Source organism: Rhyacophila brunnea, unplaced genomic scaffold, assembly GCF_057557595.1.
Source record: "Rhyacophila brunnea isolate RB1 unplaced genomic scaffold, BYU_Rbru_1.0 scaffold_16, whole genome shotgun sequence".
Classification (NCBI taxonomy): Eukaryota; Metazoa; Arthropoda; class Insecta; order Trichoptera; family Rhyacophilidae; genus Rhyacophila; species Rhyacophila brunnea.
The window spans coordinates 15,964,166-15,991,285 of NW_028232816.1; the positions used below are offsets into that span (position 1 = coordinate 15,964,166).

Sequence of the window (27,120 nt, forward strand, 5' to 3'; positions counted from 1 at the left end):
GACATTATCAAGAAAAGCGATTCCAATGAATTAAGCAACTAGATCTTTGCAGGATCGCTTAATGTGGAAGGATATTGTTGGCAATGTCTTTAATTTCAATGGTTACCATTATGGCTCCCACAAGTGGGGCTCGGGCTTAGGGCGGGCCCGGCGTGGCGGGTTGTCCAGATAAGTGAGATAAACACACATCACAAATTTTCTCTAATAGTAAAAAAAAAATAAGAAAACAATTGGAGATTCTAATAGGGATACATTTGAAATCAAGTCGTGTGTCTGAGCCCATAGCCTAACATTTTTTCTAGGATATCTAGATATTAGCGGCTCTCGTGGTGCAGTGCGTAAATCGCTTGCCTTTCATCCAGGAGTTCCGGGTTCGATTCCCGTTGAGGTCACAATATATTTATGTGATTTTCTCAAAGCATGGGTGTTTGTGATTGTTTCACTTCTATTACTTAATACACCAATGTTCCACTACATTGGGCCTCTTGGCCTGTTATAGTGTTATAAAGAATATATTATAAGTAATATATTTATATATTTCGTATTAATTGACAAAACAAATCTAATCGGTATGTACCTATGGCTAGCTATGTGCTACCCTGGTGGCTGCATGCGGCCACCAGAGGATTTTTCTGCGGCCACCAACATCATTTCAGTATTTTTAATTTAATGAACTGAACTAACGTTAAATATGCATTATTGGAAATGAGTCATGACCAAGTACTTAAAAACTATTTTAATAATACCACGGTTGATAAATTTTGGTCGAATTTATACGTTGACCCAGAATCAAGTCAATTCAAAGAATTGGCAACAATTGCTTTATTAATGTCGATTTTCCCTACTACTGCATACTGTGAAAGATCATTCAGTGTAATGGACTTCATAAAAAAAACAAATATCGAAGCCAGTTGACAGATGTAAAGTTAGAAGAAGCCATGCGGCTCGTATTAAAAAAAGGAGTATTGAGGAATTTCCATTTGTATTATTTGTACTAAAATGTTTAAATGTCTTTTATTAAATGGAATATAAATAAATTGATCCATTTTTTTAGTAAATAAAATTTAGCTTTAATTTTTTGAATCACGAGAAAAGTGAAATTTGGTGCGGCCACCAGACGTTTCCATATAACTGTCAATGTCAATTGTGCGGCCACAGTTGAATTTCACGTGAGAACCACTGCTATAGACTCAGTGACGTCCCGTGGGGGTAGGCAGAATGAGCGTCGCTTGGGGCGGCAGTTACCCGAAGGGTGGCAAATCGAAGAGAATCATTATTTATACAGCAATAGCTACCTAAACTTAGTAATAACGGAAATATCCTTCCATTAAAAAGTCCTTGGTGAACAGCAATAACACGTGCAGATATGCAAATAATATTTGAATATAAGTATGTATACTTACATAATTTAAAATTTATCCAAATTTAATGTGTTTGCTAGTTATTCGCGAGTTTTGGAAGTTGTTAGGCTTATTTTTAAATGTATCTACCTATCTGAAATCGTAGACATTGTCTATTGAAGTAGATATGGCATTTAAATTAGATTTAGTGGTATATATTATCATGTTAGTAGGTAATGTATCCACCATACAACACATTTCTTAGATATTAGAGTCATGAAAGGATGATAAAAATTCCTGTACCTAACTCATTGATTCACCTAACTATAAAAAAATGTGGCGGCATTTTGGCACTGCCTAGGGGTGACATTTTGTCTAGGGACGTCACTGATAGACTCTTCGATATTCACTGTTGCATGGTTAAAACATGGTGTGTCAAAGTCATAAAACCGAAATAGCCAAACACGAATCACTTCGCATTCCACAGCGTGTGATCTCAGGTCACATTTACAAATAATTAAAGGGTCACTTATTCAATTTCCAAGTGACCAGGGGCAAGGTAAAAGTTGCATACTTAGTTATGTACCTACCTTTGCAACACAATGGCCCGGTAAGTATATTTTGATCGACGCCTAATAAATAATGTGAGAGGTCAGCGATTTGACACAAGTACAGGCCTTTTGTATACCATTCGACTATTGTGTTGATTGTCATATGAAAATTTCTATCGCTTTAAAGATACTTCATATTATAGTTCCTACTTATTAAAAGTTTACCGTTTCTAGGAAGCACAATGGAGCCTACAACCGAACACCGTTGCATTCGTATTAAATTTAAGACTAGTGCTAACTGTTTATTATTAATTTTAATGTTCACTATATTGATCTGTAAACTTATTCCTAGTAATATGAATGCAATGTGGTCGTTAGCTTACGAATTATAGTTGGAATTTATCCAGTGACGTCCCTAGGCAAAGTGCCGCTTATAATGCCGTCCCCATTCATTTTTAGTTACAAATTGTCTACCAATTCGTTAGGTAGCTACTTCCTTATTTGTCTGATGGTTGTTTAGCCAGTACAAATCTTGCAATCGATTTTTAACTAACTTCCCGACTAGAGACATTTGAAGCTCGTATTCTTATTTGTCCGGTGGTTCTTTGTCCGGTACAAATCTTGCAATCGATTTTTAACTAATTTCCCGGCTAGCTAGACATTTGAAACGTTTAGCATATATCAGAACACGACGACAATGCATTCTTTTAATACTTTTAGCCATCTTTAAGTAGAATTGAATTCATTTTCAGTTAATTCTGTTTTGGTATGAAAACTTAGTAAAAGTAAAACACTATTATTGGTTGCTAGGGGTCTGGGGTCCTAGCAACTAAATTATTAATATATACGTGCGTTACAATGAAAATCAAAATGACATTTCAGTATTCTATATTTGTTTGTTTGTTTGTTTTTTATTTACTTCATATCAAGTACAAGTTTGAGCATATTGAGCATACTTCAACAGAAAATTTAAAAACGTTGTTGTACCTATATAAAAAGTTCTTTTTATCTTGTCATTGTTATTATTTATTTTCTGTTATCTTAAGCAGACAAATACAACAAGAATCTTTGAATTGACGTACATATCGTCTACCGAGAATTAGAGCAGTATCACAAAACCATCTTTAGGTGATTTATTAGGTGCGTAGATGTTTACAATCCTGGCAGGTTTGCAGGCATCCTCGTGAAAATATTCCCTGTGAAATAAGCCGCCATTGCAATGGGTATTACAATACAATAATGGTTATGTTGTCAGGATTTTTTATGTTTCGATTATTTTTTAAACAAATAGATGGACTCTTTCTAATATATGTGGTCGCAATAATGTAATAATGTAAACCAGATCGCAATAGCCAACCGGCCCTGCTGAAGGTTAGGCAGACTTGAGTAGGTATTCCCTTCCGACAGGTATAATATGGGAACACCCGAGCTGTGATCAACATCTCATTCGTCACATAAGCATTGTAAGATTCTATTCTATTCTACTATACTTATAGCTGACAGTTTCAAGAATCAACCGACGACAATTCAAATCTTTGCTATACGATGGGTACATTTAGAGTAGGTAATGCAAAAATTATTTTAGCTTCTTTACTGTACTGTCACTTGAAATAGTTTGAGCAGCGCTGCTTTAGGAAATATTGATTATGGGAAAGTAAAAGAAATATATAATACACGACTCGTAAATAGTGTTATTAATCATACATAATATTATAATATTTTTAAGCAAAGCGTTACTTTTCAATTATGCAATTAAATAAAAATAATACCATGGTTTTAAACAGGCCTGTCCTAGCTACATATTACTGAATTATGTAAATAATGTTTCTCTTTCATCAAAAAGTGTAAGATGACCGCATCAAACTGAAGGGCTAACATGGCGTTAAATAACCAACCAATATTTAAATTTATCTATACAAAATAATAAAAAGAAGAAATTGGTTCGTATTTATTTTTTCCATTATTGTAGTCGATCAACATTATTATTTGTCGATGCAACACCGTTGCACTTCACTTTTTTTACACAATATGTAATACACGGTGCCCTAAAATTAATAAGCTGTGATAACACTATTTTTATTCAAATGTATAACGCACAAAATTTAAAACATTAAAAACAAAAAACGTTGACACTGAATATAATATTGAGAGATCTTCATGCCTTCTAGAATCAAGGTTAGACAATATTAAATTCTATTTACATTGTTAATAGCATTATTCAAAATTACAAACGATAGTCGGTAATATTAACTGAATTTGAAATAACACCCGAGTCGCATATTATTTTTTTAAATTTCTGCGTGAAAATTGAGTGCATCGGTGGCAGCGTTGCCAATTTAGCGTTTGCAGATCTAGAGTCGTATGCATGAGATTACCAAATACTTTATAGGCTATATACTGCTCATTTGTATGCATGAGTGCAAATGTAATTCGTTGTTTAGCGACGTCACGATGTGACGTCATAATTTGTCATAGCGTCCAAATAATGGCAAACTTATAAAATTTCATTCCCCGACCATTAATTTAAAATTTTGAAATTGTAAATGTGTCTGAAAGTGTGCGAACGGTACCATATAAATTCAATAATTATACATGAATAATTATTATGAATTTTAAATAATTTCATTTATTTTATAATTTTAATGTACGAAAGGATAGAGTATTGCCTGTAAACATTTCCATTTGGTGGCAATACATACATATTATGACTAACTTCACTTCAATCACTTCTATTAAGAGATGTCAAAACGGAATAAGAATAAATGACTGAAATGCAAATGGATTTAGATAATAATATGTACTGATCTCTGTATAATAGTATCATTTATACCAATCACCGTATGACAGTATTGATGTTACCAGTGTAATAGTACTGCATTTTGTAAGCGAAATACGAGGCATTGTATCAGTTACCTACTATCTAGATTATAGACTATGGATCAAAATTATACGTATTTTGTAAACAGCACGACTATGAACTGTTTTTAAAGTTCGCAAATGTTTTACAGAGTCTACAAAATGAACGAGGGCCTCAAGCAAACGTTTGTTGTAATGAATGCATTATTAAAATGACATATGAAAGTGACAGATGAAGCAGCCATTTTGAATGACGTGTGACGTCAGATTGCTTACGTCACAAACAGTGCTATACGCTATATAGTGGAACATCGGTTAAATAGCTTATAAAGAATTTGGTAATCTCATACATACGGCCCCTAGCATTTTTCGAACTAGCTTACAAAAAAGGCAACTGGTTTTGGCGTTGTTACTAGCGTTTTGATGCTTCCAATAACTTTAAATGTGTTGAAAAACGCTAGATATTAAGTTTATTTATTTTCATGCGCATCAAATTTCTGACTATCAAATAATACTTAATGCAGGTAGGTCGGTACCTATTTTAGTGAGAAATAAAATACGATGAAACTATTTAATGCATTATTGAATGTTTTGTATATTATTCCGAATCTCTGCGTATATAAAATAATATTTTAGAAATAATTAATCTAAAAGGTGTATTCTTTAATTATCTATGTCTGTCCTACGAGAAAGACGTTTGCGTCTTCAAACATGAAACGAAACTTGAACGCCGTTCACACAGTATAGGTATTTGTTGTCAATTTTTAAATAAGTACCTATATTTCTGTTTAAATGTGTGGTTTTTACACGTATCGACATTTTTTCGATTGTTGCACTATTTTTTCTATACGCGAAAGCGTATTGACTTCGTTCTTGGTAGAATAAGTTACTTGCAATTGTATTTTCACAAAATCTGACGTTTTTTCCTTCGAAATAGCTTGTTTTCATACCCCATCTGGCATATTTTTGTCAACGAAAGTTAGCTACACTGATCAGTATGTGTCTTAAACGGCAAAACACCGCGCCCGAAATACGATGGTTGTGGGTTAATTATAATTATTACAGTCTTTTATTTCATTGGTTAATAAATCGGTAGGTACCTATAAATATTTTTGAAAATTTTTATACACCGTCCCCGTTTTTCCCCTTTATCAATGTAGATTTATCAGGGAGTCTGTCAAAAATGAAATTTGAATAAACCACTAGGTATTTATATTATGTAAGTATAGGTACTTGTGTATGTTTTTCTTATGGAAGCAGGACGTTTACCACTTAAAGACAAATAGGATTTTTTTGGAAGAATCATCGCACTACGTCTGATGACGCTTTATTAAACCCAGAATTTCGTCATGACAGCGACTTGGAGCTGATTGAATCTTCAATGAGAAGGTGCTTTTAAATGTTAGATTGTTCATGAAAATGTTTTCTTGGTACCAATCTGTTTTTCCTCGACATTCTTAAGGCGATACTTCAGTGAAATAGCTAATAATTTTCAACTATATGCGCGACGAAATTTTGGACTCGCGTGAATTCGGAGAGCGAACGTCGAGGTGTGAATACGTCAATATGTTTCGTGATGGCGACGGGGGTATTAATTCTCAAAATAGTGTAAAGATTACTAAAAACGTTACCCATTTACTTGAAAAAGAAAACATGTAAATGAATATATTATTATTGTTACCAATAGAATAATAAACAAAACGTTAAATGGACGCATGTTGGATTTATATGACAAATTATATTTCGTTCGGCATGCGTCATTTGCACCCACGACCCGCAATCCGCGCATCGCCAACCATGATCTTTTTAGACCATGCCTCAACTGAGGTATAGCCTTAAGAGGGTGGGTCTTTGGTTTTCTTAATGTTAACTATTAAGATTATTCGTTTCCCCGCATCCTCCTTGTATCTTAGTGTTTTTAATCAATTTATTATTATAATATACTAATATGTCAAAAGAGATCCATATTTATAATAATAATAATATGGAACGAAGGTACGTGATGGAATTTGAATTTAAATTCTAATGGATTTAAGTTTTGTACTATTCCATTTAAGGCACTTAGGGTTTGACGATGTATACGCCTATTGATTGTATTATTAGTGTTAGGGTTTTTTTACAAACACTTCAACTATTTATAATTTGTTGACTTAATAGGCGAGTTATAAAGCGTTTACCTACTTTATTGTATTAGTTAGAATTAATTGTATTCGTTATCAGTGTGTATTTAGGTACCTTTTGGTGAGTGCACATAGTGCCTGAAGATGTCGTAAGGCGAAACTCGAGTCGCAAAGAACGACTCAAATGAAAGAGTACAAAACTTAAATCCATTATAATTTAGATCCATATTTCATGGAACATCATGTCCATTTTACACAATTTCATGCTCGGGGATTCTAGGCGAACTCAATTCTGAACAAATTGTTTATTTACTTTCTTTCTGTCTCATTTTTTGAATTACCTCTCTTCGTTTTTTATCTCTGTCATCTTTACAAGTGGTGTGATTTTGTACGCCTTATCTACCGGATAATGGGAGCGTGCATACATTAAATGCATTTTTAACCCATTATCGTCCATTTTTTATGAATGTAAGAAATAATTGTGTGAAACGAAAGTTATTGAGTAAAGAATGTTGACAGGGTATATTTAACATCAGCGCACTTACCAAAATATTCAATTCTGATACTCCTACTGCCATAATATAGATAAGACAACAATAGTGTGGTCGGGTAAAACTCGAGGAAGTCATGAATATTAGTTTTTAGTGATACAACACTCCACGCTGATTCCATATTACATTTAGTATGGGTGAGCTTTCGAAAAAATAATATTCTGTAAATTAATGTAACAGCAGGCTGTGGCGAAGGGTGCATGTTAAAAAAGGTGTAGACTTGTAGAGTAGGTTCTATCATCAAACTGATGTTTTTTTACGAGAAATGGATGTAAGCCACTTGTTGAACGTATCAGGTCCATATTCTGGGTCCAAACACATTAAAAAAACAACATGTGAATTTGAAGACTCACGATTTGAACCCTTGACCCACGATATTATATGCCGACGCGGTAACCGCTTCCATATCGTGGACTATGGACATACTATGGACCGTCATATTTACGGGAATTTAATTTGAATTTAGTTTCATCTTCAGTCATTTACTGAATATAAAATACTATATATTACTTACTTTTATATAAAAAATATTTTACAAAAAAGTGATGCCGAACCGGGGCGAACTTGCGCTTAAAAAAGTTTGCAGCTGCACTAGTGACACTTTCTGTCCGCAAAGTCAGTCAGAGCTTGTCTGGTGTGCATACAATATTATACACAAAGATACAAAAAGACAATAAACATATTATATAGGTTTTATCGTCCAAGCCTCACTCATTCCATATCATTTATGAACATATGATATTTAAGCAGACTGAGAATCAGATCTCAAGGACAAATACCATCAAACCTCTATTATAACAAGCCTTTGTTTGTAACTTGGATACACTTTAACTAAAGTGATTGTGCGTCTAAATATTATTATCAATATACGTCTAAACACTAAACAAAGTGCACAGGTGTTGTAATATTATTTTAATTTATGGTGAATACCGAATGGTAAATATATTTTATAAATGTTCACAATTTACTACCAAATAAACGCTGAATTTCTTGAAAAGATTTATCAAGCTCATTATGACCTTTACTGACTATAATGTGTTGTACAAAAATGCATCAACAAAATAAATAGAGAGTCAAGTACAATATTACAACGAAATCAGTTTTTACAATATTCTACGTGAGAGTTGTGACATTATTGAAGGACTGCTTATTTATATATGCATTTCTCTTGGTTTGCATATAATATTATGTTGAAATAAACTAATGAATAATTGAATTAGGTTGGTATATAATAAAATACTTAATTAAAAGACAAATGTATGTATATTTTTTAAATTATTAAAGCGTCAATTACATTGAGCTTTTTTACGAGCTGCTTATTGGCGAATTTAAAAGCGGGCGGTTCAGCTACTGCGACTTCATGATTACACACAAAAATTTCCATTCGCTGATAAGCCACAAGCCAGCGAGCGATTTTGACGGAACGTAGTTCGTTTTTTTACCGGGAGGTCGCTACGCTCCATAACAATGTTTCCATTAAACGTCAAAAATGTAAATTTCAAAATGAGTAGTTCGTTTTTCCACCACCATCGCTCTACTGCGCAGACGCAGTAAGCCCACACGCCGGCGTGTAGTGTGAAAAGTTGACCGGCTTTCAACTTTTCTAGGTGGAGTGTTTACAACCTGCTTATTAGCTTATTCGATGATTACACTGGGCGAATTTACAGGCAGATTATAAATTTGCCAATAATCACCTCATAAAAAAGCTCAATGTAATTGACGCTTAAGGGTAACTTGTATATAATTTTAATAGATGGGAGTGCTGGGGCTTATCAGTAACATATTATGTATTATCATCGTGACGAATTGTCGTTTATATGCCTTGCAGATTGGCAAATAAATGTCATAGCCTATTTTTCTATAATCTAAGGTCATAGCACTAGTGCAAAGTTCTCTTCAAATGAGCTTGCATTGAGATGAGTAACTTGTAACTAATTTTATATGACGTGAACCATAGTCCTTTTTTCCTTTAACTTCATACATTTATGATCTATAACAGTGGTGGCGAACCTATGGCATGCGAGATGGTTTTGTATGGCACTCGTTTGAAGAGAAAAAATACCAATAATAATACTAAATGACAGATCGCATTGTATAAAAAATAGCAGGTAAATACTTTTAAAGAATAAGCATTACGTTTAATATAAATATATATAATTGGATAGGTCGGCCCTTAGGCTTTATGCGACACATGTAATACCTATTATCGCACTAACCTCATCAGGCGGCGGGGGATGCCGCGCCGCGAACCTCTAATTTGTATCGATTTAATTCGATCGAATTATTAATCGTCGTTTATTAGGTTAGTTTTTGAAATGGGTTTATATTTTTATTGGATCTAGATTCTAGATTAAGTCAAATAGATAATATTTATTAAAAATATTCATTGTATTTGGTTTTTTGAAATCCGTTGTGGACCTGGGCCGCCTCACAAAGAGGTTTCGTAATAGATTTTTTTGCGAGGAATTGATGGTAGCTACTTGCTCAACCTATTAGAGTGATTAGACCCATGCCCAGGGTCCAATATTATAGATACATAAACAACGACATGTGAATTTTCAATATAATAATATATTCTCTTTTTTAACACTACAACAGGTCATGAGGCCTAATGATAGTAGTGTACTTAGTAATTAAAGTGAAATAATCACAAACACTGAGACTTTGAAAAAATCACATAAATTTATTGTGACCTCACCGGATCGGATCCGGAACCTCCGGATAAAAGGCTAGCACCTTACGCCCTGGACTACGAGGGCCAAACCCGGGACTCGAACCAGAGACCATGCATTTACCAAGCGGATACACTAGAACTCAGCCATCGCAGACTACCCCATTTTGCAATATACGTTAAGACTTGTAGTCGGAAAAGCTACTGCGTAATGCCAATCATTGTAGTTAATAGAAATAGGAGATGTCAAAAATTTAAAAAAAAGTCTGGTCTTTACACGTAATTTTTCATCATGTTTGACTAGCATGATAATAGATGATTGGTTGAGAATGTATCTATCATATTCGCATTGTAAAATGTATATTGATTACTTTCTAAAATAGTGTTTTATTTTATGTTAATATAATTAATATGCTTATTTTATTATTTTGAATATATGCATATACATTATACGCTATGGGAAATATTTTTTTATTATTTAGTTACCTGTAAAACTAAATTAGAACTCGTAAATAAGATCAAATAAGATTACAATATTGCATTAAAAATGTAGTGTGTATGTATACTTTATTGTTGGAGGGTTCTTTTAAAGCCGGTGATTAAATTAATAAATATTATTATTTATTCATAAAAAAAACACGTGTACGAACCACCTTACTACACGTGTGAATATGTAAACAAAGGTAACCTACAATTAAGAAGTTATCTAGCACTTTATCTTATTTTTATAACGAGGCTAGGAATTTTACTTTTAACCGTTTTGTCAGTTTTTTGGTAATAATTAAAACAACTTATCAGCATTATCAAAATTAATATGGTATTCACGAAGTTTTTGGGCCTGATTTAAACCGCAGCGGAACCGAGTGGCGAATAGAAATTTTTATATGTTTGATAATTTAGAACTGCCTAGGTACTGACACCTTCTTTTTGTGACTGCACCCATCTGGACGGTCTTCGCGCGCTATCGGTAATAAAAACGATTCACCACACATTTTGGTTTACGCTTACGTTGGATTCACAGAGTCTATAGCTCAGCTTTCGACTGCAGTCCATTCACCTTCATTTGAACTTAGAAAAGTGTTTGACAATTCAAGAAGATGCCTTCTTAACTAAATACTTTTACATGCACACGCGAAACATAATACCTACATATATCATCAATAAATCCCGTTGCATAATCAGTGTTCATTTTCAAGCAACGCCACCCTCGCCAATAACATTCCACCCCTCCGTCCGTCACGTATTCGTCCGGGCCTTTGCTACTTGCTCTCTATTCATGACTTTTTTTTTAATTCGTCTCTGGTTCAAATGTCTCCTTAGTAGTGTGCTGTACGGTTATCTTCTACTAGATGAGAGATTCCCAAAATTATTTAGCCCACTTTTCAGAAAAAAAAATATTCAACCCCCCCCCGGAATTTTGTATTCTTTAAGCGTACAAACAAAAATACAATTGTATGTGAAACGTGAGATCGAAGGTGTCAAATATGAATGAAAATTTATTAATATTTATTGCACTTGCACTATTTTTAACCGGATGTATACCCCAAGCGCGTTTACATGCTCTCTAATTCTGTGCGCATAAGGCCGGCCATAGAAGATAAGCGTGTATACACGCTGTACTCTACACTCGTTATACAAGCCCCAGTTGATTGTTTTCAATAATAAACATACCTATTGCAATACAAGTCTTTATGATTAAGTCCCTAAGTATATAAATAAATATGTTTATAAAATTTTATTTTTGCATAGAAATTCATGGTTATACTTCCTGGAATTTTATGGGTTAACTGCTTGTCACAGAACATTCAGAAACTATAGAAAATATATCCACATATTATTATGTCGCCTATTTATAGTATCGTTAATAAGAAATAACATTCGCATATTCCTGCCGACACGCTCACGTTTCATCACTTTCTTTTTTGTGTTTCCTATAAGTAATGGATACTTTTACAAAATATACTGATCACAATTTTAGCATTTCGTGAGGATCGCAGTATTGGTGTTATCTGCATTTTTGCTATCGTGTTATGTCGTTTGCATGTCACTGGGACGATAATAATATTAAGCCTGGCACCATGATATATCCATGTTGCTTGAGAATGTAGAATTGCTAATTAAAATTGTTTGTATTAAATAATATTATTTTGATTGTTGTTTTTAATTATAATAGACAAGCGCTTGACACATAAACGTTTGAAATGCGAATTAAACTTTAGGAAACATTGTTTTTGTTATGTTCACCCATCCTATTTCCGCTTATTGATTTTAGTTTTGAAATTGGAATGAATTCAGATTCTAATTGAAAACAAACAAAAGTTTATATCCCAATGAATATAAAACCATGTGTTTTCATTTGAGAACAATAAATTATTACATTATGAATTGGATATAAGGTTTCTAAAAACATGTTGATTATTCAATATTAATATTAAAATTAATTCAATTATTTTTTAAACATTTTAAAGACTTTTACTACATGTCACGTTTTTTTATATATAAACAACGAAAAACAACATCTTCTTAATCATTGTCCACTCCTTATTTGAAGTATATGGACATCACGCAACGCCTCCAAGAATCCATGTAGCTCGTTTCCTCGTTTTTCTAGGTCATGCCAACATCCCGTATCTCCACTGTATTAACTCTAGGTGCCATTTAGCGACCTTTCGGGACGCCAGAATCTGTTTGGCTTAAAGAACGGATTTAAATTCTCCCGTAGTGCGTTGCCAAGCTACTAGATCAAAATCTTGCTTCTTCACTTCCAAAGTGAAAGTGAAAGAGAGGCTGCATGATCCTAATTCTTGTCTCCTTGTTATTTCCCTAGTATATATCCGCTGCAAGCATCTATTCTCAAAGCTCGGTGTACGGTTACTCTGAGTTTTGGTAACGTATTTTGACTCGCTATCGTAAAGCAGCACTGTCAGAGTGTAATCGTCAAACAGGCGGAATTTCATTTTAATCAAGTATAGCCGTGAGTTCCAGACATTCCGCGTCGAGTTGAATGTTGCTTCAGCCATCACTTAGTTACATTTTATAAAAATACATTGAATAGTCTACTGAATGAGTTAAACATAACTAGTTATAAGAATTAATAAAATAACGCCCCCTTGAAAATCTGTCAAAAATGACAAACACTGGTGAAAAACAATTTAAATTAAATGTTATGTGTTTGCTTTTTATTCAGGCAGACCATCATTACATTTTAAGCGCATTTCTCTCGTGTATCGCCATCAGATTGAAAAACTAAAATCATATAATTGTGACGGTTTTGAAATATCTAAAATAATAATTATTATTGTGATTGATATTGTGGAAGCTCACTTGCAACACAAACAAGAGTTGCCTCTAAATTATTGAGTTGATTCCATAGTTTTATGTTGTTTTTGAATTATTATTATGTTAGTCATGTTAGCTGTGAAATATTGAAAACAATGAAAACTGGTAATTTCCATTCATAAAACGTAGGTAATAAATCGATGCGTCATGTTCGTCTGTCTTTCTCGTCTAATTCTTATGTTCCACATAAGAAAAGATAATAATATAACATGGGATTGCTTTAATTGGAAAAACACCAGTGAAGTGGCTCCAGGTAAAATACGAGATGATTTTGCATGGCACGCGAATGTTTCATTTTGAAGGGAAAAATATTACTATTTTATATAAATCTATTTAAAAAATATCTTTTTTGTAAAAAAGTTTTACAAATAAATATATAAGTACTTGACGACGTAATATATGACGTCATAGCCATGCGCATTTTCTTCGGTTTTTCATATGTTCAGTTACCAATCGATGCGCAAACGGAAACGATGAAATTCATGCATAAATAATGACAAATCGCATTGTATAAAAAATGACAGGCAAATCATTTACAATTGCATGGGTCGGTCCGTAGGATCGGGGAATTAAACATAAAAATATACAATCAACAAACCTTATGAAATTAATTATGCGCAGTCATTCAAATATAATAAATGCTTGTTATTTTACCTCAAACATAATCTCTAAAAATGGAAAACCGCTCAGTGATGGAGAATATAATATGAAAAAAGAGTGGTTTAAATGCTTCCACGACCTCTTTGAGTGATTTGAAAACAATGCAAAAAATATTTAAAGAATAAAAGATATGCCTTCGGCTAGAAATACGGTGAAAGATAGAATATCAATAACTCAATTGTAATTTTCAAACCTTTTTAATAGAACTCTTTAAAACTGTTTTTTAGAAAACTAAAAAAAATTCGCCATAAAAAAACTGCTTGGCACGTCAGACAATCGAAAAATATTATTTGGGAAATTTTGGCACGCGTACGTAAAAATGTTCGCCATCCCTGGTATAGACCATTTTATTAGCATTTTTGTTCTGAGCTCGAGCATTTAATATAATATTATGTCTCCATAAAGATAAAGTAGAAGTTGTTTTAAAAACAATAGTGTTAGTGAGGTTAGTCGTTCACTCAGCCGGGTTGAATTCTTGCTCAGGATTCAAAAAGAAGTTAAAAAAAAATAGTAGACAGATAGAGCCTGTGACTCACAGGCTTGGGTGCGAGTTGTTTTACAATTTTATTATTTATTCAGATTTCAATAACGATGAGGCAATCTTAGAGACTGTACACCCTGAAGTTGACAACTTTATGTCATGTAAAATGTTGTGTACAGACCTACAAACTTATCTAAATGAATGGATGTGGGGAGCCACTGTCGAAAACTACCCAATCAAGACTCGCAACTGGACATAATCTGACATTCGAATTACGTTTTCAAAATGGCGTCCATATGGTAGCTCGTAGTTCCATTTTTGACCGTTCTTTAGATAATTTTGTGGGACTATAATAAGTGAATACGTTATTTTATTTTTAAAATAAATTTCAAATCAGAATATAAAAACTCTAGTTAGGTACATATTTGTTTATTTTTTTTTCTAAATATGTATTTAATTACATTACAGATTGTTAGTTCAAGACGTTCACAATATGTCATGTCAAAACATAACAAGATTTTCGGAGAAATTTTTACTTTGTATAAAATATAATTAGTACATAATATGTAGGCGGCTCTCATGGTTCAGTGCGTAAGGCACTGGGCTTCCGTCCGGGAGCTCTGGGTTCGATCACTAACAACCACCTTGTACGAAAAAGTAAGGGCATGGTTATTAATAATAAAAAAACAATATGTAGATAAGTATATAATACAGGATAAATAATTTACTGACGTATCTTCTTACGGATTTATTTATTATTTGATCGTATTAAACATATTTGGAGTTATAAGACTTTTTACAGTTAAATCTATGTTTTAAATTTTTTTAAACTTTCTGACAAAACGAGCACCTACTGCTCTTCAAGGAAAACAGCTTCTGATAATATTTAAAAAATATATCCAGTCTCCAACTAAATTCATACAAATTTAATAATTTTGTTTTTAACCTCATTTATTGAAGCTCGGTCCTCACGCCACTGCATTTGGCTTAGTCATTGTTACCATTTGGGCCAAAATCGCAGAAAATAATGGCCAATGTTGCGTTTGATTTATCGACGCACATCGATTCGTAATTCAATAATTTTGTAAGACGTTAATAGTAGCCTTGCCGAATTAATAAACCACAGTGGACCACCGACGAATACAATGCTTAGAAACAAATTACGTATTATTAAATTAGTATCCACATAATGCGTTTGCAAAATGATTGAGTATCGCATTGTTAGGATAAAGATATCGAATTTGTAAAGTAAAGTCAAACATTTTTTTTTATTCAAGCATTTTGCTTTATGCGCCTCTTTTTAAATGTGAATTTTATATTTACCTACTCATTTATTACGCCCACGATGGCTTATAATATCGTGGATTCCGGGTTCGACTCCTGCGTCTTGAAAATTCACGTGTGTTTGAAACCAGAGCATGTGTCTTATAGATTGAACAAGTGGCTAACGTCCATTTCCAGTAAAAACAAAATGTGTTTATGTATTATACGACCTCCGCTCTGTGCAAGTCCATGTAATATTCTTACGATAGAACATGGTAAATTAGGGTTTGGGTCGAAATCCCAAAGGCCGGAATCTCGAAGGCCGGAATCCCGAAGGCCGAAATCCCGAATGCTGAATTCAAGAATGGCCGAAATCCCGAATACCGAAATCCCGAACGCTGAAATCCCGAATGGCCGAAATCTCCAATGGCCGGAATCCCGAAGGCCGAAATCCCGAAAATTAAAAAAAATACGCGAATTTTACAAGAGAGACAAAAAACCATTTTTTTTAGAAAAATGGGTTAAGATTGCGCAATTATTCATGTTTATATTTTTTGTATTTTTAGGGATTTCGGCCTTCGGGATTCCGGCCATTCGGGATTTCGGCCATTCGAGATTTCAGCATTTGGGATTTCGGCATTCGGGATTTCGGCTTTCTAGTAATTTCGGGTAAATTATACTTGGGCCGACTGCAACGAACGTAATATTAACTATGAACCCTTTGATAATTATCAAAATAATATGTACGTAACAATATAGCGACATATTTTAAATAATCAATAAGTACGTACATAAAAAAAACTTTACTTAAGAACAAGTACCTAAGTATATTAAAAAATGAAACTCCTTATATTATATAAAATACAATATAAGATACAATATAACAATTTGTATTTGGTACCTACCAGCACTCGAAATGGGGAATTTTACGAACAGGAGCGCTCGGTAATTTTATGAAAATATTAACATAGTTATCTAATTTTATGTGTTTTATAAAAAAAATAAGTGTGTGATTTTTTGTTATATTATGGCCATTTTAGCTCAAATGGTAAAATTATTTTTTCCATGAGACGGAACGACAATGTTGTCGACTTAACGACCCGGAACGGCGCTCCGGTGCGTTCCGGTCCATTTCGAGCCCTGGTACCTACACCATGGCCCCCACATCCTGAATCGGGCCCCCAGGCCGCGATGTTTGAAGGCACCCCCAACCTATCGCTAAGGTTAAGGGCAGTGTAATGTTCTACGGTAGTGTTCACCAAATGGTATTCCGCAGAACTCTAGGGTTCCGTGTAAGATAAATGGTATTCTGTGTATATTAGGTTCTCGGCATCATATTATGAAGCGCTGATAGTGACTCTCTTTTGTGATTGGTATTTTTCTATAATCTAAGGTGATAGGATAGCCAAGTAACATGCAACACTTCACTATATTGGATAAATAATCATTTTTATTAGTTGGGAAACATACTGTAGATAATAATTATAAAATAAAATTGTACTCGTGAAATAGCGCCGCAGGCAACTTTTTTACTATTAGAGCAAAATTGTGGTGTATTTATCTCACTTAACAGATCGACCCGCCACGCCCCCTTGTGGGGGGCATGACCTACAGTATGTGTATTTACAAGAAACTCTGGTGTAATAGTGTAGTGTATTAATGAGTAATTTAAACTGTGCTGTGGTCGAAGGTGCTAGCGGCTAGAGTAAACAATGTTAACTTAACAGTATAATAATATGCATATTTTAAAAGAATAGTAGGTATATCTGGAAAGAAAACGCTAAGTACGCAACGCTAGATTCCTTGTTGTAATTGACTTGGATAAGACAATTAGTGTCCTTAGTAAGTAACCGCCTTTATAATGAAGTTCTAGGTACCATTAATCACCAACTTCTTCATAATATATCTATTACAGAATTACCCACTTTCTATTTTCAGATTAAACAATGGGCGCAGACGACGGCGGATTCTGTCAGGAAAAGAAGCCCGGTGGACAGGTTACCAGAAATCCAACTTTGATGCCGCCCAAGTCAGACCGAAGGTCGCCCCAGTCCTCAACTATGGAAGGCGCTGCATTGGAATGGATAAACGCTATCATGAGTGCAATACGCTGGTATGTTTAATATTAATTAATGTACCTACACACTAAATAGGGTTAGATTGTTTCGTTTGTAATCTATAGCGCACAAAAATTTGACAGAAATTATTCCGCGACATTCCGGGATGGGAATAATTGGTCTCCAGTCATTAACATTTGCCAGGTCTTTTCACCCTTCTGTAGCCTTCCTCCATCAAGCCACTCCACTTCATTCTGGCATGCCCCTATTTCGTTTCCGCTGGGGTTACCCTACTAGTCAGGATCTTTGGAGCCCTGTCATTAGGACAATTCTCTCAGTAAGACCTACCCATCGCAGTTTTTGCACATTACAGAATTTACCAATGATTTTGTATCCAGTATCCACATTGACTAGATACTTATCTCATGGAAATTTCCTTCATATTAGTATTTTGTCGAATTCAATAATAATTACTTAAAACACTCACACGAACGACATTATTGTAATGGGTACGTAGTGTTTGTTGCCGTTGTAATAGAAATATATCGATATGACACGTGAATCGATCTATTAGCGTGATTAATTGACTAAAGCTGAGCTAGTTTGATTTTTATTTGAAATTGGTGCTGTTTTAGCAAGATGCGCTGTTTGCAGTGAAAAGTCAGTAAAGTTTCCCTTCCACAAGTAGCCGATTAAAAATATAACTTCCCCAGGCTAGTTTTTTTAGTTACATGTAAATTGTACGTAAAACATTTCACTAACCGACATGAACCGTGTTTTATTTAGACATGAATTTAATGTTAGTACTATACGACCCTAAGAGGTTGAACGGTCTTTAATATACTGTCTAAATAGCAGTTTGATCACTTGACTTGCTGTTTCTTTTTTTTAAATAAATGTGTACTTAGTATGGTTAGTGGTTATCGTTATTTCATTTATTCACCTACCTCTATATGCAACCTACACTGTTTCTGGATTAACCATAATACTAAAACTAATGTCATATGCATAGATATAGTAAAGAAACAATCTGGGTGATTTTATACAAAAATGCTACTAAATAAAATAATTTAAGCCAAGGAGGATCCTAAGAATCGATAGTTTTGAACACATTGCACTACCCGCTATTTTTATTTTTTCAAATGGGACGAACCGTTCTACGACCATGCCGATGGCATGGTACAATTATTGCATTTTCAATCAATCCCTGATTCGGTCTTGGTTTTATTGAAGAATTCGGAACAATTTTTGGTGGGTTATAAGAAAAAAAATTAAAACGTCAATAAAAAAAAATTTACCACTAATATCGCCTGGCAACATCGACATTATATATCTTTGTGACCCCTAAAACCTATTCCAATTGTCAGAATGCGTTCCGCATATTATGTATACGAGAAGTCTATGGGATCCTGCACTAAAGTACCTATTATCAATAAAATTATCTATCCATCGAACCGAAATCATATTATCAAGTTTCCTGCAATTCTCTGTAAACTAACATAACACAGTTTTACAGTAGGTACCTGCATTATTAATGAATATTTCTTAAACGTAAGACATTGGCCAAAAGTACGTATAATACTAAATTATACGTCTTGTCTACTTAATAATATAAAAAAACGAATCTGAAAATATAATGTTCACGAAGTCATGTTCTTTATTTCATCACTTAATAAATTATTGAATACCAAGGTCGCGGTTAATATTTCGGGACTTCCACATACAAAATATTTACGAGTTTTATATTAATTGAATAGACAGCGCTGATCTTTCGACCCACGCCAACTATTTTATGGGCCATTAAACTCTACCTATAGTTAAATAATATTATAATTCTTACGCCCGGGTCACGCGGCGACCAAATTGGCTGAATACGGCAAAAAGGACGACTCAAAGGTCATTGTCGTTATAAAATTTAAACCGTACAAGGGATTCCGGAAGATTTGCGGACTTCTTTTCCCGTTGCAACGCCTAGTGGTTATTTCGGCACACAGTTTTAAATGATGAACTGGGTATGAAAGATAATATGATGCTTTAAATTAGAATCTGTCTATAACCCATTTTCTACAAAATTTTACATACGCAGCGGCGGATCGACAATTTTCTAGGTGGTGGGGTTTAGCCATTATGTAATTATTAAATATACATACCTACCTACTTTCTCATATTATACATTACGTACCTACCAAGCTACTTATAGTAATATGATTTTATTAATGAGGAAATGAGTAAATTTCCAGAATGAATAATATGATTATGAGAGTCTTGTGTTAATCCTATTCAATAAGTATGCTTAAAATATTAACTTAATTAATAATAATAATTATTATAGACTTAACATTATCAGTTTTGAACAATGACATACAGCGAGCGTTTTTACTTACCTAAAGGTTATTTCCAGTGATTTAGTAGAGTGGTGAGTGATTTAGTGAATTAGTAACAGAAAAGTGTCCGAATACAGTGCATTAGTGAGTGACGCGTCAAAATGAACAAAGCGACGGATATTTCAAAACGGACACCATTCGCGCGACACGAAAGTGCTGCCGTCTGTCGGATAAACTTGTAACTTCAAAAATAATTCAAATGACACGATACAAAAAATATAATAACTATAAGTTATATTATTTCGAGTAGTATCTTCGCTCCAACGCTGTGCCATCTCTGCGGCAGTCGGCAACTAATGAACTCGCCTGTTCAGACTTGTTTCGTGGCTTGTTTAGCATATAGTGAGAGGTGGTGGGGGTCGCTACTTGGCTGAAATAATAGAATAAAATGGATCGACTGGACTGGCGATTTTACTAAACTACTCGACTAAATTTGTCTGTTCAGGCACGGTTTTTTACCAAATCACTCGCTACTCTACTAAATCACTGGAACAGTCCGAACAGACCTTAATGCATTCACAACCTTTGTAGAATGAGATTTGTACCGCGGCGACGGGATGGGACTGAGTGACCCCGGTCATCGTAAAATAAACGCCATAGCTTTCTTAAGTTGAACATGGCATATTTTATTAAATTAATTATTTTAATACCGCGTAATCACCATTATGTTATTACATAATTTACAATCATTGCTTTATTTATGTTTTATTAAATAATACTAAATATATCTATAAATTGCGACGGGTTTAGATGGATAAAATAAATCAAATAGTGCATTTAATTATGTAATGTATATACTAATCATTATGGCAGTGATAAAATTGGACGTGTATTTTTGAAATGATAACGATGTGGGGATGGACCCTACGAACCCTTAAGGTAGAGCCGCCCCTGTGAATATGTCACATTAGCTCTGAGATAAATACTTGTTTCTACATAGAGAATGGTTGTATGGGTATTTTGATACAAATAAACTGTAGATAGTAACAATCAAATTTATTAGTTTTTATTTTGTACTACGTTTTGTCAGGATTCGACAATACCGTTTATATGTCATGTTGTAGTGTGAACGTAGGCTTACGATTGATATATTCGCATAGTTTTCAATGTAATGCCATCGGCCTACAATGGCGTCCTTGAATTTTCACTTTCAGCGCTCTACCCATATCTTCGGTGGTATTATAGATTAATGTAAGGTTTGCGGACATAGTTGGTGAATTTCTGAAAGCATTTTAACCCCGAAGTTCTATATCGGAGTTTTCACTGGGTGGCATGGCATCATGATCGCTAACATTAAATTACACAAAATTTTAAGAGTAGGTAGGTGCTGTTACCATTATATTTAAACAGACGAAATTAAATTTAATTTATTCAAAATTCCCGCCTTTTCGGGATATAATTTCAAAATATACCAATGGAGGCCGCTTGGCCCCAAGATTGCTAGCACTAAGTACCTGCAAAAAGGAATTTTGAAAAACGGCAGTTGATAAAGGCCCACGAGTACCTACGCCATTTTTATTACCAACCCATAACAGAAACTCATGTTCAAAGAACATGTAAAGATCGTTGAGATTTAGAACCCCCATAAACGTAAAAAAATACAAAGTAGTTAGGTAAATGGCATATTAATTATTCTTCTTCTTCGTCAGTCCCTCATGATTGAGGATCTTGACCGGATGATACGACTATCAAACAGCCCTCTCAACTGGTCGGCTCCACCCCTCTCGGCATTCTACGACAAGCAAGGCCTGCGGCTACTTGAAGATCCGTAACACTCATAAATTGGTGCAAATATCTGCAGCATCCAATATTTGCTTAATCTAATGATGTCTAAAAGACAAGACAGCGCGGATGACACAAATTGACACTAACGTTTCTAATAATTTATTATGACTGTTAAGCTATGCACATTCGATAGCCAGGATGCGACAGGATGGGCCGCAATAACACGTAGGTGAACACCCTCTGCAAGTTGGGTGTTTATCGCTTGACTCAAAGTGTGGAGTGTCTGGGCATGATGAATGTGCCTGGAAAAGTGCGGTATTCCTCAGTCGAAGCAACTAAGCAGTAGGTAGGTTAAATTTGGAGATTAGTGGCACCTGCTTCATTATGTTAACCCCGCCCCCTCCCACCGACTTAAAAATTAATAAAAAAATATTATCGATAACCCCCCTCCCAAACCATGTTTCTGTGTACGCGCCTGGGCTACATTGTAATATGAAATTAGGGCAATACGTATAATTTTTGTCAGGTGACTGGCCAATAATTTATATTGATTGGATTTTTATAGTTTAATATAGAGCTATTTAAGTAGGTACTTACGCTTTTGATTTTACGCGTACTTATAGGCCATCCATGGAATGAAACCGAATGCGGTTTCGAACCGTGTGCTATACTAAGCTTATATTTCCTGGTCATGGAAATGTATTTCCACAAAGTATATTATAAGCATCTGATTGTTCCGTTTATACCATACACTTACACTTACAAATTTAGTGAAAATATATTTTCATGAACAAAAATCATAAGTTTAGTATGGCACACGGATCTAAACCGAATACGGTTTCAGTCCATGGATGGCCTCTTAGTTTGTGTCATTTCTTAAGACCTATTGGTGTGGTAGGTAATAGGTATGCAGCCAATGAAATTGTATGTCTACACGTAATACAAAACTGAAAGTGGGGTCTGTACAATTTTCGCGTATCTAGGTACACGTTTCCTTCAGTGCAGCGTGTCATCACAAAATGGTCGGGTCATTGGCCCTGTATTTATTTTGTTGTTATTTCTATTCCTGACACAATTGCGTGACGTTCGCAAGCTATCAATTGTCATTTTGCTTGCGATGCAGTTTTTGTTGGGTTTAAGATTGATTAATCGCTAAAAGCTCTTGTGAATGTTTTTTTTGCAGCCATGTCCTGGTCTGCCTAAGGACTTCCGCAGCGAACAGTGCGCAGCTTTCAATAAACGGCCATTCAGGGGGAGATACTTCATATGGACGCCCTACGTTGACAGTAAGTTACCGATCAGCAATTTGTCAAAATAATCACGCCGATTCAATAATAATTTAAAAAAATACTTTGTATTTTTGAAAAATATACCTATCAATTGAGATACATAACTTCAACTATTATAACAGGAGCCCTGGTGCTGATACGCCATATCGGGCTAAAAAATGTTTTACCTACCTCTTTTAAAAATATCCAGGGCTCGAAATGGACCGGAACGTACCGGAGCACCGTTCCGGTTCATGAAATATCCAAAATGTTCGCTACATCTCGTGGAAAAAATAATTTAACCATCTGAGTTTGATAAGCCATATAACAAAAAATGTAACACACTTGTTTTCATAAAATATAATTACTTACATAAAAGTAACTATTTTTGGCAAATTATTGAGCGCACCGGTTCGTAAAAATTTCCATTTCGAGCACTGAAAATATCTATAATTATATAATAATAGATACTGGTTAGTTTTGGTTGATTGACAATAGTGGTGTTGGTGTTTTTAATCCGTGTCGAATTGGAAAGAGACTTCCCCTCATAATCAATTTATTTTCTAAGCTGTCCTTATGGTATCAGTACCTCAAGAAAAATCCAACAGAATTACAATGAACATTCTGTGATAACTGAGTTTTGATAAAAAAAATATATTTACGTATTTAAATAGTAACGTCAAGTACACAATCAATAATTCGGCATCATTATCCCAGATGAAACATTATAAAATTGGTTCAGTTTATTAAAATATATTTTTTGTAAATATCGGGGTATACTGACAGAATGCATTAACATTAAGTCATTAAAACAAGTTCTGAGATAATCGCATTTAGAGCTTAATTTTTTTTTTCAAAGCTTTCTCTCACGTATAATGTTTTATGATGCATATATATTTTTTTCTACATTTTAAAGAATAACCTTTTGGCATACAAAACATAAGATTGATTGTTGATTGGATATATAGCAAAAACGCACTTAATGCGTTCTTTCAGTATACCCCCGAATTATACCTACACGTCTTTTGAATATGTGTATTCATACAAAATAAAGTATATTGTGACATACTATTTATAGATGTTGCTAGTTTTAAGTATTAAAATTGTATTGCTTACGAATGAAATAAAAAATCATTTTTCACTATTTGTGGTAATTGAATTATAATTTGCCTATTTTAATTATTTTGTTCACAGGCCGATGTACACATTAAATAATCGTTTAGTATCGAGTCTTCGCTACTGTTATGACTTTAGTCTCTTATATTGTAAACAAAGGACACAAACATAACGGAAAGTGGCTTGCCTTCTGGGTGAGACTGTAACAAGGATTATCTCGAGTGTGGAGAAATATGGGATAAAATTAAACAAGAAATGTCATTTTTGATAGTTACATCAGTTTCATAACAATATGCATTCAATTTTGTCACGTAAACGAACGCTCATGTATAATATTATTGGTAATGATTTTAGTCACCCCATCTCTACCCGTCATGTATATGTAGCCGCGAATTATATTGGTAATACCTGAGGACACGCAGTGCGTTTTATGTTTTTATTTTATTTTATGGCATCTCTTTATGTCACTATCTCAAGTTACTAACTAGGTTACTTACACGCAATATGATCACATTGATCACTATCAGTTATCAATATGATCACACTGATCACTATCAGTTATCAAATGGAATATTTTACAAAAGGATATTTTTTCTAGGCAAGAATCCATGTCTCCTGAATTGCAGACCAAGGGGCGAAGCTTTCTATGCGACACTTGCCCAGACTGTCGATGGAACCACTTGTGATAAGCCAGGATTTCGAGCGGTTTGTGTCCACGGACAGTGCAAGGTAAGCTAAATTATGAATATCTTCATATTATTAGTATTATGATTAATTCAAATATGTGGGTACCAACGAAGCATTTCATGTATTATATTGTTTACCTATTTTACTGACATAATATAATTCTATTATTAGGAATAATAAAATAGGTGAAATAAAAAATAATATCGTAACACGTAATAATATAAGTAATTTTATTCGTCAGTCATGCTTCGTGACGACTACTGCCACCTATGAAATTTAATGTAAGCTTACTACTTTACACAAATTAAAATATAAGTTATTTATATAATAAATTGAATAATATATCCTTTTCTTTGATTGATTTTAATTATTTAAATTCCGGAATGCTCATTTTGAGTGAAAAATTTCCTATTTTCGATTATCTTTTCACATTTTTTTGAATTACGGTTTTAGTTAGCGGCATCTATACACAGAATGTGATATTAAAATAACCGTATGTCGATAACATAGAAATGTTTCATGGTAAATATTATTATTAGATAATATTTAAAAAAAAAATGCGACTCTGCCGTCGAATAATAATAGCTCCATCAAAATAAAATAAATATTTTTTATCTGCTATAATATAGCATATATATATTATATAAAGACATATAATAATTATTATGTAATATTATGTGGATATCTTAATTAGATATGCACATATTCAGAATGTTGTATTTATGCTAATAGTATTATCATAACCTAAGTATACCTACTGCCTTATTTTATAATTAATTTTTATAGTTTTCGATTTTTTTTGTTATGATAATCCAATAATTCAATAATTAATATCTTCTTCCACTAACAGAATAAATTGATTAATAAATTCAGTAAGTTTTTTTTAAATTCGAACAAAATATATAAATTATGGAGGGAATCCCAAAAACAATAGTGTCAATAGTGTATTCGTATTGTATGGCCTAACAGCAGAAGTCACTTTAGTTACTAGGGTTGTTTATGGGTCTGCAATCCTTGGATCCCGCTCGATTTCTCGATCCGTAGATCTAAAATACAGGAATTTATACGTTTCAGGATTATGCTTCTATGTTTTAATTGACATACATAACCTAGAGAAAAGTTAGGTACCCTTTTCAATAAAAAATAATATTAAAAATCATGCAATTGCAGTGAAATATTTTCACCTCTATATAAATAAATAGGATTTTAGGTAAAGATCTACCATCGTAAGTTGGCAGCCGGTCGAATTTGAAACTAAAATTTTCTATCGAGGATAAATTTGTTATAAATGCCATTTAATTTTACAACATGTTTCTCGAATTATGGATTGCATAATATTTGTACAGAAATCTACTACCAATAAAAAATTATAAATTACCATTTTTTTGTTAGTTATGGTAAAATTCTCAATGTCATACTAGCGCCCTCACTGAAATGCCAATTTATGATGGTAGATCTATAGTAAGTAATAAACATTTTTATTTCTGTAAATATAAAATACTACTTAAGATTTTTTCAAAAATGTTTTCGCTGCATTAGAGAAATAATATAACTAATAGGCCATCCATGGACTGAAACCGTATGCGGTTTCGAACCGTGTGCCATACTAAGCTTATCTTTTCCGTTCATGGAAATATATTTTCACAAACTATATTATAAGCATCTGATCGTATCCGTTTATACCATACACTTACACTTGCAAATTTAGTGAAAATATATTTTCATGAACAAAAATCATAAGTTTAGTATGGCACACGGATCTAAGCCGCATACGGTTTCAGTCCATGGATGGCCTCTAAGTATAAAATAATTTAATGTAAGAAGATAATAATAATCTGGGATAGGTAGGAGGTAGGTACGCATTGGTTAATTAAAACAGACAAAATGTAAATTTCTTATCAATACAATTATATCGCCATTGCAAGCTACGTAGCTTCCCGCTAGATGCCTCTGATTGGTAGACCAATCACCTTAATATGCTTATAATATTATAATATATTGTTTCGTCACACATTATAATAATATTATCATTGGGTCTATTCTATACTTAT

The 27,120-nt window shown here is 33.7% G+C and overlaps 1 protein-coding gene across 1 annotated transcript in view; it reads left to right on the plus strand.

The window, feature by feature from the left end:
- Positions 1-27,120, plus strand: part of LOC147074453 (thrombospondin type-1 domain-containing protein 4-like) — a 523,747-nt gene that overhangs the window by 142,721 nt on the left and 353,906 nt on the right. The window contains exons 4-6 of the mRNA XM_085943531.1: positions 17,771-17,945; positions 23,182-23,284; positions 24,981-25,111. Coding sequence (XP_085799657.1) covers positions 17,771-17,945; positions 23,182-23,284; positions 24,981-25,111 — 409 coding nt within the window. The remainder of the gene's footprint in view (positions 1-17,770; positions 17,946-23,181; positions 23,285-24,980; positions 25,112-27,120) is intronic.